Source organism: Euprymna scolopes, chromosome 22 (assembly GCF_053919585.1).
Source record: "Euprymna scolopes isolate OS-2025 chromosome 22, ASM5391958v1, whole genome shotgun sequence".
Classification (NCBI taxonomy): domain Eukaryota; kingdom Metazoa; phylum Mollusca; class Cephalopoda; order Sepiida; family Sepiolidae; genus Euprymna; species Euprymna scolopes.
Window position 1 is genome coordinate 116,403,541 of NC_136503.1, and position 14,770 is coordinate 116,418,310.

Sequence of the window (14,770 nt, forward strand, 5' to 3'; positions counted from 1 at the left end):
CCCTTTCCATTCTTTGATCAGTTTTGGTGCTCGGTCTGTGTTTAGAATTTTGAATTTCAACTTTGCATGGAGTTGACAGTAGTTTTGTTGCTGGGTGGTAGAAAGAGCGTGAGTGGGAAAGGCGATGGTCTCTGGGGGAGAAAGCGAAGCAAACCAGTCAGTGGGGAGGGATCAGTAGAGACCGTAGAGCTACAGATGACCATGGAACGACCACTGTGGGGGATAAGTATACCCTTGTATGGAGGAGATGCGAAGGGAGTAGGGGGATGGATAGCGACAGTAGAGAAAAAGAGACTAGTATATGGTCTTACAGATAGGGAGATGGTTTTGTTGGCCTGCAATGGGGCGACGGGGGTGGCCTTGAAGTTTATATGCAGGTGCATAGAATATAACCCAGGCATAGCATGGACCGATTTTCGTGAACCGTTAAAAAGGAAGTTTGCCGGTAAAAAGACGATGGACCAAGCAATAAGAGAGCTAGCCCGAATAAAGATGGCCACCAGGGAGGATGTAGATGGGCTGGTCAACCGCATGGAGGAACTGGCAATCCTCGCATATCCGGTTGCGGAGCACCGGAACATGGCTACCACGCAGGCAATGTTAATCAACGTAATGGTAGATGCATTGCAAGATGAGACGGCAAAAATGGAGGTGCTGGAGAGCTGCCCAGACACTCTAGAAGAGGCACGCAAGGTGGCGAAAAACCATGCTTGGTTGCAAGCACGGATAATGGATGGAAGGCCCCGAGGTGGAAGTGAAGAGGCGGAAGGCAGAGAGTGTCCAGAGATCAGGTCAAGGGCCAGAGTCATGGGGTATTGGGGAATGAAAACAGAACCCAGAGAATAGACAGGGGACCCCCGATATAGGTCCTATGATCGCACCTATATGCTGGACCTGTGAGGGACATCGGTCAAGTGTGTGCCTCACTGTCTACGAGGACACCCCAACAGAAGGGGAGAGTCAGAGTGGGCATCGTAAAGACCGAACTGAATGCGTTTCAGAGAAAAGGCAAAAATGACCGCTTCTCCTACAGCCACCAGTCCCACAGGTGCTGGCGGTGTGGAGACCTGAGACATTAGGAGGGACTGTCCTGACCGGAGGAAAAGCCACTCGAAGGCGAAAGATCCTCTGGAGAGAAGGAATCAGAACCAAACCTCACCCCCTCGGCGAACCTGTAGAGAAAGAGAGGTAGGGCAGACAGGTAGGGTTGGAAAGAAACCACTGTCACAAGTTGCGATACTCACGGGAGTGGAGTACCAGGAGAGAACCCTGAAACAGGAGAAGAGGAGAGCCCAGGTGTTCCCTCCGCTCACCAAAAAGGGAGAACTCACCTGTAATGTGATGATAGGAGCCACGCAGGTGAAGGCTCTGGTTGACACCGGAGCACTAATATCCTTAATAGACGTGGATGTCTGTCGGATGGTAGCAAGGAGGAGAAGGTTGTACCCGTCTGATGTGGAGCTCAGTCAGGCCGACGGTAACTGGATGTCGATGGCAGGGAAGGTATGGCTACCCGTATGAGCGGCCGGAAAGAAAGAGAATTTCCCCCTGTATGTGGTATCCGGGCTATGCAATGAAATGATTCTGGGAGAGGATTGGCTCCGAGCGAGGGGAGCCACTCTGAGTTTTAATCCAGACATGCTAACGGTGAGAGGGGTGGAGATACCACTAGGTGACGCGAGGTCTGTCCCACTTCCTGTGGGAGCTGACAGCAACAGGAAGCTTCCTCCAAGAACGGTCGGGTCCTGTATGGGCAAGGTGGATAGCACCAAGGAATAGGGAGGAAAATTGTCCCAAGTCAACCGGGTAGCGAGGTATAAGATAAATAAGGAGGGAGTAACTCTTACAGATCCAGTGGTCCGAGAATCAGGGACGGTCCCTAAGGCGACGGCCGATAGGACGAATAGGACCAGGAAGGTCAAGAAGAAAAAAAAGGCAGCGTTTACTAGACAGTTAAGACAGGGTGACCAAGTTTGGATGAAGGAGACAGATAAAAAGATAAAGAATCCCAGGGGTAGTCAAACACAAGATGAGGACAGAGTTCCGGACGACTATAGGGACGACACCGAGCGATGGTTTAAGACAAGAGCGACGACCTCTATAGAGTCTAGAAATATAGAGACGGACGGAAAGTTGGAACGGGAAATAGCATGGTTCCACTTCACCAGCTATAGGCTACGAAGAGTAGCCGCGAAGAGGCCATGAAGAGTAGCCGCGACTCGTGAAGAAAAGAGAGCTGAATGGCAGTTGACCGCAGAGTCAGCTGAGGAGTCGAGCGAATGGGATGAAGTGTGTCCAATACCTATCTCCTGGCTCCAGCAAATTGGGAGAAGTGAACCGAGGCTGCCGTTGAGGGGAGCAAGGGACTCCCTGTCCCAGGAGTAGTGTGACGTCCTTCCACCAAGGACCAGTGGGGGTCAGTAGGCCAGAAACGGGAGCTTGGAGCGACATCTCCTGGTTGAAATGTGGTGCAATTGTTTTCTCTGTGGATGCATGGAGGGCCCCCATGTGTTCGCACTGTTGGCAGATTGTGTCGCGGACTGACCTTGGAGGTAGCTAAGGACTAAAACAGAAAGCTCCAGGGTGGGGGCGGGGGGCCTTTAATAGCAGAAAAGAGCAATAGGTAATTTAGAAGTATCTCGCAGTGATTAAATTGGCAAACGGAGAGAGTAATTTAGCACGAGAAAGTTGCATGTTGAGCGAGAGTGTCTTGGAGGAATTTAAACTGTCGAAAAAAAAAGGCTTGGCCTGAGATTTTCCCAGTTGAAAGAAAACTGTAATAATTAAATCGTGGGGAAGCAGTTTTGGACTGTCAAGAGAACCACGTGATGTTATCGGCACTTACTTTTGAGAGGAGGCTTAAGTAATTGAGCAGTTCGTGAACTTTGACGAAACATTTTAGCTGGATATCGGCTGTATTTTTATGTAGCGATGCTGAACGCTGTTGTGAGAATTAAACTGTGCAGAGTTGTGTTTTGTGTATGCAGCGAGAAAAACATGGAGATATAAATTTCCGAGAGTTAAATTGATTTTTGAAAAAAAAAAAAATATTTTTGTACATCAGTCTGGAAGGATTTCGTTACTAAACTGAACAAATTTTAGGGTAGTTCAGTTGAGGATAATTAGAAGCATTAATTTCGGCGATTGAACTGACTTTTGGAAGAATTTGAATTTTGCCTCAGTCAGAAAGGATTTCTTAAATTCCGAAATAAGGGCCAAAGAGGCCTCAAGACTGAATGAAAATAATTGGAAATAATTATTAGCATCACTGAGTGAAGTGTGGTTACACTCAATTGTGCACGAAAGGTGATGTATTATTTTTAGATGGATTTTTCCATTGCGAGTAAATCAGGTGCGTGATGTTCGCACCTGGAGAGATTAATTGAAAGAAAAGGATAGAGTTTCTTGTGCGATAGCAAGGCGTTAATTGCCAAGTTGGTCCGGTGACATGTGGTTGGACCGAGCAGGCGAGGAGATAACTAAGGATGAGAAATCTCCTCAGCGGAGAAATTAGAAACGATAGAGAGCGATTCAAAAGTGCTGGCACTGTTGGCGAAAATAGTGAGTCTGTGCCAAATGTCACCAGGGTGGAGGTGACCGCGTTCAGGGCCAGTTGAGAGGATTATTTTTCCAGGTGCAGATATTTAGAGGAGAAGTGACCAATATAATTGATGTCATAATGACAGGACTGTAAGAACTGGACTATCTGGTGTAGACATATTTTAAATTGTTGGCTATGGCCGGCGGGACAGTTGTTGATATTAATCTCGGAACATGTATGTGCGCAGTTAGATGTGTTGTCATTGGGAAACCTGTCACCCCAGCATAGTGGCCCCGGGAAGGTTGAGAGACGTATTATTGAAAATACAGGTTGAGCTACTGCATGATTTAAGGTTGCCTGTGGACCTCGTTAGACAGGTACTGCAGTGCTATGTTGCACTGGGGGTGCGTATCGCTGTCGGAGGGGCAGAGGCTCAGAGAACTATGTCCTGTGGGTGAACAGAACCCAAGAGGGGGTGAGGATATGGTTAACATAGTGGCCTGGGATAAAACATAGAAAAAGGTAGGGTAAAACTAAGACACGGACAATACGAGCACCTGAGGGAAGAGGGGATGCCAATGAGTGCACCATGTCTAGATCAAGACAGAGTACAAGAGCTGCAGCCTCCGATAGAGGAGACCGAGGCCCAGGTGGGAACGCCACCTGCAAAAGAGATATCCGAGATGGTAGCCGAAACAATGGCACCTGCTGTAAGGTTGGACATTGTCAGAAAATAAAAAAAAAGAAGAAAAAGGGACGTAACAGAGAGATGAGGAGAATGGCGCGTAAATGTAAGAGGTGGGAGGAACCTCATTTTTGTAGGAACTGAAAGACATTTTCATTGCATGATTAGTCCCTAAATCGAATTGTCATTTCTCCCGTCACCTGATCTAAAATACACATACATGCACATACACAAACGCAGACAAGGGGAGGGGACGAAAAAAAAAAGAGAACAATTGTTGATGTTTGGTTGACATATATATGAAGACTCTTGGACTTTCGAGTGAACAATTATCCTTTTTTTTTAATTCTCATTCGATTTTTTTTTTTTTGTTTTAAAGTATGGGGGCTGGCTGGCAGATTGTGATTTTTGGTTGTTTTATTACTGTTTTTTTTCTCTCTCTCGCTATATCACCCTCCACCTCACACCAGAGACAACTGATCTGAGAACTTTAAATATTCCTGTTATGGACTGTCCGAGCACGGGGTTGGGACTCAGGTGTCATTTACAAAGTAAAGGACAAAACAGGTAGGGGGCGAGATGTGACATGATGCGGACTGAGCGATGCCGAGTAACCTTGCTAGTCGACACGAATTCAGAGGAATTCACACGGCTGAATTCTAATGACGATGATGATGATGGTTTGATGTTGTTTTAAACAGAAATGTCTATGGGATTTTGTCAGAAAGAAAAAAAACAAATCATTGTTCTTATCTTATTGCTATTGTAAATCCGTTAACAATAAAAAGGTTGTTTTTAGACCCTCTGTTGAGCGATATGAAGAAATCCAGAGATTCTTAAGCTGACAGCTTGGGGTGGGAATCGGGGGTGAGGGGTCGCCGCCAGGCATTGTTCGACCTGGAGGTGACTAATAGCTCCTAATTACATGATAAGTGAACACCTCAGTGCAATGAGGGTTAAAAATGGGAATAGATAAAGCCGAAAGGAGGAGTAGAAATCAGGGAAACAGAGAGAGGGAGGAAATTCAAAAGAGGAAAAAGGAAAGGGAGTACAAATTAATAGGATAAAAGAAGAGAGGAAAGGAAAGAAAGAAAGAATAAATCCAAAAAGGTGGAAGGAGGAACGACTGATTTGATAAAAAGAAGACACTTGGCTAATTGGGGTCTCTTTTCGCTGATCCCTTTCCGTGGACTGACGGTAGATGAAGAACAGAGAACTTGGTAAAAGAAACAAAACTGCCAGCCCCCTAAGTTGCATGACTAGGCCAGTGTGTAACTATTATTAGTAAAGTCAAAGACAATAATCAATTCTATGTTAAGAAAAACCAATTAAGTTTTGACTTTCTTTTCTTTGATTGGAACGCCGTTGTGAATTCAATATATTTCTCCGATAGCCCAGGTGACGGTTGGAAGCTGATTTGAAAGTGGAACCGGAGAGCGACCAACGACGACGGCAAAGACGAATTCGACCACTAGACGAAACCACGGGTAACGCCACAGGTATCGGCTACGGGTGCATTTCAATCACGAGCCTATGCACCTGAGCTGAGCTGCACTGGAGGGGTTACAAAGGTGTGATTGGGGATTGTGCAACCCTTGCTTCACTATAGATTCTCTACACAGCCACCCTTACAAGGGGATAGCTATTGTTTCTTGAGGCTGAATAGAAATGTTTTTTTTTTATCTCTCCAATTAGCTAAACATACAAAACAACAACAACAGCAAAAAATCTGCAGGATTTAAATCATCATCATCATCATCACCACCACCACCACCACCACCATGTATAGCATTCTGGCATGCGTTGAACAGCTTTATAAAATTAACTTGCAAAGTAATCTCTCTCTGCTCAGGTCTTTATTCATCCCTCTTTTCCATAGGTTCATTTTTATTACTTCCTCGGTTATAATCCAAATTGCCTGCTCTTTTTGACTTCCGGTTTCTGATCTGCACATGGGACAACAGTGACAAGTAAGATATGGTCCCTTGGGATTATTATCTTTCTCTCAGATAATGTGAAAGCCAACCTCCCTTTTCCTCTTGTTAAGAATGACTTTTCTTGATTGCAAAAAAAAAAAACGGAAGTCAAAAGTAGCAGACAGTCTTGACTATAATTATTTCCTTCCATGTTTTTCTTGACCTTCCCTTGAACCTGCTATCTTGACTCTCTTACATCTATCAACCCAAGAAATTTCCTCAATTCTTTTGTGACCATACCATCGAAGTCGACTCTTCAGCACACATCTCCCTATACTGTTCAGATTTAATCTTCCTCTAAGGTCATCAGGACTAAGCCTGTCTACACATTCATTGCATCATTCTCATATCATTTCTCTCCATGCAACGCATATACTCAACATTCATTGGCCAGCTTTCATGCATTATCATACTGCATACTCATGTCTCATAGACTTTTCCCTTGGTCGATAGTGATAATGCTCTGTTTTAATAATGGCACGATTATTGTGAACTTTTCCCTTCCATTCCTAATTTTTGCAATCACACTATCACCTTTTTCTAATAATATTAATAAGTAATGTACACCCTTCATGGGGTCCTGGATATAACTTTAAACTATATTCGATGGTGAGGCTCCAGCTTGTGGGTTTTGGGGAGTGTGGAGCCACCTCTTAATTGCCATTACTCCCCGGTCCACTCTGATCCGGAGTTGTAGTACTTGTTAGGTTCCCAACTATGGGTTGAATAGAAATTGACTTGGAAAAAAAAAATATATATATATTCTATTAAAAAAATTTTCTTCAACATCACTGGATTGGGCATAAAATAACATGAAAAGGGTTGATATGCGGCAAAACAAAAACAACCAACACGTTTCATGCAAAGCTGATGGAAAAAAAATTATGCTTCGCCAATGTTCGCATTAATATCCATAACATTTACTTTTTAATTTAAAAGTGAAGGGAAATGATTTGTCAAATTATGTATTTCCGTACAAAAATCGATCACTGAAGGAGAATCTTTTAAAGTAGCGGCTATATTTATGCACGTTACGTGGATGATATCATTTTTTTGTTTTTTTGCAGACAATAACGATGAAATAAAAGAAAAATAAATTTTTTTCTTCCAATTAATTCTGTACTTAAATAGTCTTATCGACTAAACATTAATAACATAATTCTGTTTTCAGATGTGATCATTGATTCTAACACGATGCATTCATCATCTTTCCTTATAAAAACCACCAGTATTAACTCCTGCATTGTAAATTATAATAGCCAATATTCACAGCCATATGAAATAGAAATGATAAAAAATCTATCAAACTGCAAAAGTAATATTTTTAACTAAAAACCAACTAATTTTTATGAATTAAAAGCTATTTTGATTAACAATCAATTTCCCAATTATATGGCGGATGAATAAATTAAATGATTATAAACTTAGACAATATGAATAATAATCAGCCAAATAGTTCTGACGATATTAATTTATTCTATTTTAATTAAATGCATTCGAACTTTAAATTGGATGAAAATGCTCTCAAAATATACATTGATATACCTCATAAATAACATTTTATATATATATATATATATATATATATATATATTGTTTTAACAAAAACCAAGACTTCGAAGAATGGGTTGATAGCAACAAATAGTGTATTTCATCGTTAGTTACAATTGTTTCAAGACTATTTGGACAAATCCAAACATGATGTCATTTGAAAATTTTCACAAGAACAGCCTTTCTTCTCAAACGACATAATGTTTGGATTTGTCCGAATAGTCTTGAAACAATTGTAACTAACGATGAAATACACTATTTGTTGTTCTCAACCCATTCTTTGAAGTTTTGGTTTTTGTTAAAACAATATATGAATGCTCAATTATGGAATATGATAATTTTGTAGCTTACAGTTTAAGTCATCTCTTTTTGGCTTAAAATTCATTGGTATATGAACGATTACTGAATTATATAAACCCAGTAAAATTCGGAATACTACAAATAAGACTATATATATATATATATATATATATATATATATATATATATATATATATATAAACAATACATATGCCGCTCCCCATTAGTCAAAAATGCACTTTCCTATAAATAATTGAATTCATTCAAAAAAGTGTTGCAATACAAAAACAAACAAATAACATCTACATAAAGCGCGATACATCCAGCAGTCGTGTGGGATAGCCTAGTGGTAGAGGTTTAGGCTTCTTATCATGGCATCCCGATTTCGAATCTTGCTAGACTCAGCCACTCTGATGAGTCGTAGACGATGAAACACGTGTCAGTGGATAATTATATTAAACAAAAAAAAAATATATATATATATATATATATATATATATATATTTATATTGTGTCTTGGAACGATTCAACATATTATTTGGTTGAGTGGCACAGGAGAGTAACACCTAGCGTGGTTTGATTTATGAATTAACCCTTTTGAGATGGATCCTGTTCAGCATACAGTTTTGAAACTACTGGTCCACAAGAGTGAAATAGGGTCAGAACTACTCCCAAATAGTCGACTTGTCAACTGTACTGCTCTTGGGAAGCTCTGTCAGTCACTTGCTAGTCTCAAAAGTCATCTGTGCAAGCATACACAAGCTACTGCCACTGAAGGTAACATTCATACGATTCAAAATGATCGACAATGTCCAATTTGTGTTAAGATCTGCCGGATTCTGGCAGGACTGAAAAATCATCTCCAAGTGCACAAAACTTGAAAAAAGGTTGTCATACTTGAAACCGGGTAGACAGCAGCCATATATAATAAAAACTTTTTAATTTTTTATTTGGAACAAGAAACCCACGGAAACTGCAAAGAAAGCAAATAAACTGCACAAATATGACTGAAATAGTAAAAAGTCATTTCCGAAAATAAAAAGAAAAAAGACTCATAAATAAAAACTGTTGTTTAATAACATTTGCCTGAATATAAATATGGACAAGCTGGAATTTGTTTTTTGCCGTAAATACATAGTGGATGAGTCCATTACACCTGCAATAGAGGGGTAGCAAAACGGCAAGAAGAGTTTATCTGTACAATATTTTGCACAAAGATGGCAATCTAATGAAAGAGGAAACTGCAATTGCATGAAACTTACCTTTTCATGGGTTCGTAGTTATTGCTGTTGCAGAGAGGCGCTCCACACGCGCAATGGACTTTCATGGAACTGGACGTCATGGTAAAAGAACAGCCCAGAAAATGGTGTCACTCCAAAAATGATGCCTATCAAAATACTACTGCCGCACACTTGTGCGCGCGTATACATGTATATGTGTATATATCTATGTTATTGTGCTTATTGCTTTTATGTTGGCAGTGTAGTGCTGATTAGATGTATTCATGAGTGCCTTTTCATATCTTTAACTTTACTAATCAGAATATATAGATGTGTGTGCGCTTGAATATGTATGGCACATTTGAAAAATTAGTACTATGGTATGTGTGTGTGTGGATAATGTATATATATGCATATTTTATTGAATATGTATTTTTATACATGTATTTTGAATGTATATATATGTATGTTTTGTATTTGTGTCGATATATATGTGTTTATATATATATATATATATATATATGTGTGTGTGTGTGTGTGTGCTTATATAGAGATATGTACGTTATGTATATATGTATTTATATATCGAGATCTATTATGTGTACATATGTGTGATTATATAATAGTTGTGTGTATGCTTATAGATATGAAAGTGTAAGTATATTTGTGTGTATGTATAATATATATGTATATATCTATAGAGAGAGAGAAAGAAAGAGAGTTTTTTATTGAGGATCTTGGTGCAGTGCCTACAATACTGCAAAGGCTATTACTGACTAGTGAGTTTGCTCGCTCAACAAAATAACTAAGATATAATATATGACTATCTAATATATAGAAACTGATTTGTATGAAGATATATTTTTTGAACATGTATACTAAGACTTTTGGATATATGCATGCACATGTGTATAAATATTTACATATTTTTTTTTTAGCAGAAAATAATTGTTTTAAATTTTTTTTTTTTTTTTATGTCTTCCAAAACAATAGATTTTTTTTTCATCTGAGATTGCGATTTAAAGAAACGGTCAGGCGTACCAGTCTTATTTGATTTTTTTTTTTCTTTTTTGTATGTAAGGGCGTATTTTTACTTTTTTTACTTTATAATTTTTTTTTATTTAATTACTATTATTATTTTTTTCTAGCGTTTTTAATTTATAAACTAATTTTTTTTTTACATTATTTTCTTACTTTTGTCTGTTTGAAATTTGTGCATGATTTATTCAAGAATTTTTGTATATTTTCTTTGGTTTCTATAGAAATTCTGTTATCAATTTTGACTTAGTATTTTAATTTTTTCATGATTCCATTTTAAAATCTCCAGACAACAAATCAACTTTTCAGAATTATTTTTACATCAGTATAGAACACTTTCTAATCTCTTTCTGTTTATACATGTATAATATATTATCTGTATGTGTTTTTCTTTTTCTACATATTTTTTTTAAATGTTTGACGATAGTTGTATAAAAACGGCGGCTTAAAACTGCAGTAACGTGTTTAATCGTCTTCATTTAGATTTATTTCACTTTTCCCACATTTAGCAAATTTTTATCACGTGGCCAGTACGTGGATGATATATATTGGCTAGTTTGATCTGCGTCAATCGTTTGACGACAGTCAGGCTATATTTCAGCATCACCCCATTATATTAGTTTTTCTCCCGTCCTTACCCTTGTCGTCTGCCATGTCATTAATGCTTATTTTATCACTCTCTCTCTCCTCCCTTCCAAACTTGGTTGTTCATTTTATTCTTCCTGACATTTTCGACTGCCGGTAGTGCCTATTGTACTTGTATTTCGGCCTCGTTCCGTTTCCAGAAAGTGCTTTCATGTTTATCGTGTGCTTGCCGCTAGCGCCCTACCGCAGCTTTGGCATCCACCTGCGTTTTTGACAATGCGAGTATGGATCCTGCAGCCGCTTGTAGTTCTCTCTTGAATTCCATACTGATGTCTGGTTCCATCGTTCTGTTACCATTTTTATAAGAAGCAAAAGCTCGTTTCTCTCGGTTCACTCTCTTTTTCTGGTTGTATACTTTGCGTTGAAATTGCAGCTTGGCAGTTTTTAAAACCTGAAAGAAAATAAAAGAAAACTTTTGAATAGATATGATCTTTTTTTTTATTGTACTTCATAACTTTTTAAATTTCAACCGTATTTAAAATCAAAATTTAGCTTAAACTTTATTATTTATATATCAAGTCTTATAATATTTCAGAAGGGAGACTTGACTTGACTCTGCCAAGGATTGAATGAGGATCACTTATGTGGTCAATCATCTATGAATGCTAGTCTCAGCAGAGTGTTAATACAAACTCCTATAATATTATTTGTACAACGGGTGTCAAATGAAAGAATAAACAGAATTTCTTTTAGCAACAATAACGAAAAGATATTAAAGTTACCAACACCATTTGGTATAGGTTGAAAATGTTGGACAGTATTTGAGTGTAGAAAGGAGCAATAAGAAAGTTTTTCAGCTACTGAGAGTTAATGAGCAGCTTAGCAGCTCATTTTTGAGTAAATATAGTTGATTCTCGAGAATCCAGTGGATCAAAGCAGTACAGAATAAGAAGGAGGGCGTTCTTCTGGATTGCTATAATAAAAAAAACTCTGATAATCGTCCATGATTCCAAAAGTGACTGAAGTAGTCCTTCTTTGGATGGATGAAATAAATACGCCCTACAAGTTGATTGGTCAGTGTGTAACCAAATTGCTTTACAGGAACAATGTCATTATTTTCATTGGGACATTTATTTACTATGTTTTACTATTTTATTTTTTCTTCTTTATTTTTTACTACTCTCTTTTTTTCGCTCCATCCCCTAATATATAGCTGGAAGAAAGTTAATTTTTTTCAAAAAGCTTTAAATGATATTAAGTTCAAATATTACATAATAGTTTAGACAGATATTTTTATAAATGGTTTTATTTATATTTAATATATTTTAATATCTGATTCTTGAGATAATAAAAATTGCAAATCCCAAATCAGCCTAAAAAATTCGTTTTTTTTCATTATTTAAATTGATAGAGGGTGATCTGTATTTTTTGCACTTTTTTTTTTAAAGTACGGAGGCCTGTAAGCAACATTATCATTAGATACATAAGTATCAACAGAAGACGTTAAAATTACTTTTATTCTATTATCTCTCGTCTGTGTAGTTCGTTAATAAAAATCTATTTGTTTTACAAAGGGTAAGTCTTATATTGTTTTTTATCTATAGTAAAAAAGTTACTTCTATTAACCATTCTAACACGTATGCCCATCCATAGAAATTGACACAAACGCATGAAATGATGACGTTGCTATTAATGTGTACAATGTTGACGTTTTACACAACGTCGTGGAGATACCTACTGATCTGGTAGCACCAAGTACAAAATCTATTTATTTTAAAAAAGATCCTTCACATGTGAATTCAGTATATATGAAATTGATTACTAAATTTAAATAAAAATATCCGGGATGATGTAATATCTTTGATAATTTCTGGAGAAATTCCACAAGAAATATAAAACTGTCAAGCGGAACAAAGAATTTAAGATGGCTACCCCTTCTTTGGAAACATGAAACTCTTCATATGTTCAATTATTCATTGTTTAAATTTTGTGTCTGAATGATTTTGTAGATCAGTATATTTTGTAAGTAATTTTTTGTTTAATAGTAATGAGTCGACACTGAGCAAATCTAAAAGCCACTCAGGTGATAATACCTTTCAGGATCCCATCTATGGTTCAAGTAGGATTTATCTTGGGTATAATAGAAGATTGCTTTGTACACCTTTAGGCATGAGGTTCGCTTTTATCCACCAGTACTCTGAAATCCTTTTGTTTTTCTCCCTACCCTATTTCTCAACTCCATCAACTACTCAAGCTCTCATTCCCAACTGTAACCCCCTTTCCAAGTGGCTTTGTAACATGAGAACCATGCCAATCTAAGGATGCAAGTAATAAAACAGTTCTAACCCCATGGGTTGTGTGAAATGACGACTAACACTCATAGTTTTGTTTCCGGTTGAGTTTGTGTACAGCCTAGAGTTTATATTGCTTGACCAATCGCCACCAAACATAAACAAAATATCGGTCATAATCTAATAGTCTCACGTAGAACTGATTTAAATTTGGTATGTCTAGGTCAAAGGTCAAGATCACAGAAAAAGGATAAAGTAACAATTTTGTCAATGGTTCTGCTCATTGTAGAGACTCGGTACTTGTAACCAATCCTGCATCTTATATGACCTTGAGGTTTGACACGTCAAACGTCAAGGTCACAATTTTCATAGAATTTCAACTTTCTGATTTCTTCTTTGTATCTTATTCTCTGTGATAGCAGCAAGCAAAGTTTTAGCCTATCAAAATAAATAGGTTTTGAGTTATCAACATTTTCATTATATAGTTTAGTAATATTTTATTTAATATGGAAAAGTAAGACTTAGATGAGATATTGGCCCATCCTTACGTTGTCAGGCATTGATGTACATTCACATGATTGACTTATTTTCTTGTTTTAAATGTATTACACCATAACATCGTCTTTGGAGGGAAATATTTCAATCACTCTTTTTCTTGTTTCTTTTTTTTATTTTTTTCAACCAGATTTCTTATAAGGGCTGAGATGTATTTTAGTGGAAGATGTGTGCAGTCTCATGAACATGTAAAAATAGAAAAATAGAAGAAAGAAATCAATTGCAGTAAGTGTTTTCCAAAACTGATTTGATCTTTTCTCTGCAGTCTTATCGCCTATATTGTTTGCTTTTTCTTTTTTAAATTGTGTTAAAAGGGTATTTTACAAGTAGAAATTATATAGATGGATTGGCTCCTTAAGTCACCAGAGGTTTGAATCCACACATACTTATATATAAATGACAAAAAGTCTATAATCCGAATTCCAAAATATTATTCATCTTACCGTTTATTCTTTCAGCATTTTAAAATGTTCAACTCTTTATACACCTGTTTCGTAGCGCAGAAACAATCATATAATTATTATGTCAAATTTCTGCCCTGACTCATCCAAGGAATAAGAACTCATTAATTTTAAAAAAGAAAGAAACACAAATTATAGGCATGATTACATAAATCTGAAAAAATCTAAAGAGAAGTTACTTTGTGTAAAGTGATATTTATGCCATCTTTAATTTATTTATATATATATAATGTTCCCTCTGATCACATTAGACTTCGAGGATGTCACTATAAATGAACTACATACACTCATTCTCAAAGGAGAAGGTAATATTTTTATTATACAAATATGTGATTTATTCCAATTTTTGGCATTTATAATGCAAATACAACTTTGGGCATATGACCTTTATGGCTTGTATGTTTTGACGTAACCTAGAGATTCAATTTTCACAAACTCTATGCATTAAATTAGGCTGTATTTCAGCAATAACTTGTCAAATATTGTTTGCAAGTGGTCTATTGTATTTGGTTTATCAGCATAGCCATATAACTTTACATATTCCCAATGAAAATAATCTAATGGGGT

General features: G+C 37.4%; 2 protein-coding genes and 1 long non-coding RNA gene across 6 annotated transcripts in view; 2 read left to right on the forward strand and 1 right to left on the reverse strand.

Moving 5' to 3' along the window:
- Positions 1-14,770, forward strand: part of LOC145243682 (integrator complex subunit 13-like) — a 1,170,185-nt gene that overhangs the window by 476,276 nt on the left and 679,139 nt on the right. The window lies entirely within an intron of this gene.
- Positions 1-14,770, forward strand: part of LOC145243684 (uncharacterized) — a 701,194-nt gene that overhangs the window by 449,099 nt on the left and 237,325 nt on the right. For all 3 annotated transcript variants that reach the window (XR_013862938.1, XR_013862937.1, XR_013862936.1), the window contains exon 6: positions 13,873-13,967. This is a non-coding gene — a long non-coding RNA (uncharacterized LOC145243684). The remainder of the gene's footprint in view (positions 1-13,872; positions 13,968-14,770) is intronic.
- LOC145243683 (FMRFamide-activated amiloride-sensitive sodium channel-like) overlaps positions 1-14,770 on the reverse strand; it is a 531,594-nt gene that overhangs the window by 412,698 nt on the left and 104,126 nt on the right. For both annotated transcript variants that reach the window (XM_080106737.1, XM_080106738.1), the window contains exon 2: positions 9,316-11,347. In XM_080106737.1, the coding sequence (XP_079962863.1) occupies positions 9,316-9,395 (80 nt within the window). In that variant the 5' untranslated portion in view covers positions 9,396-11,347. The remainder of the gene's footprint in view (positions 1-9,315; positions 11,348-14,770) is intronic.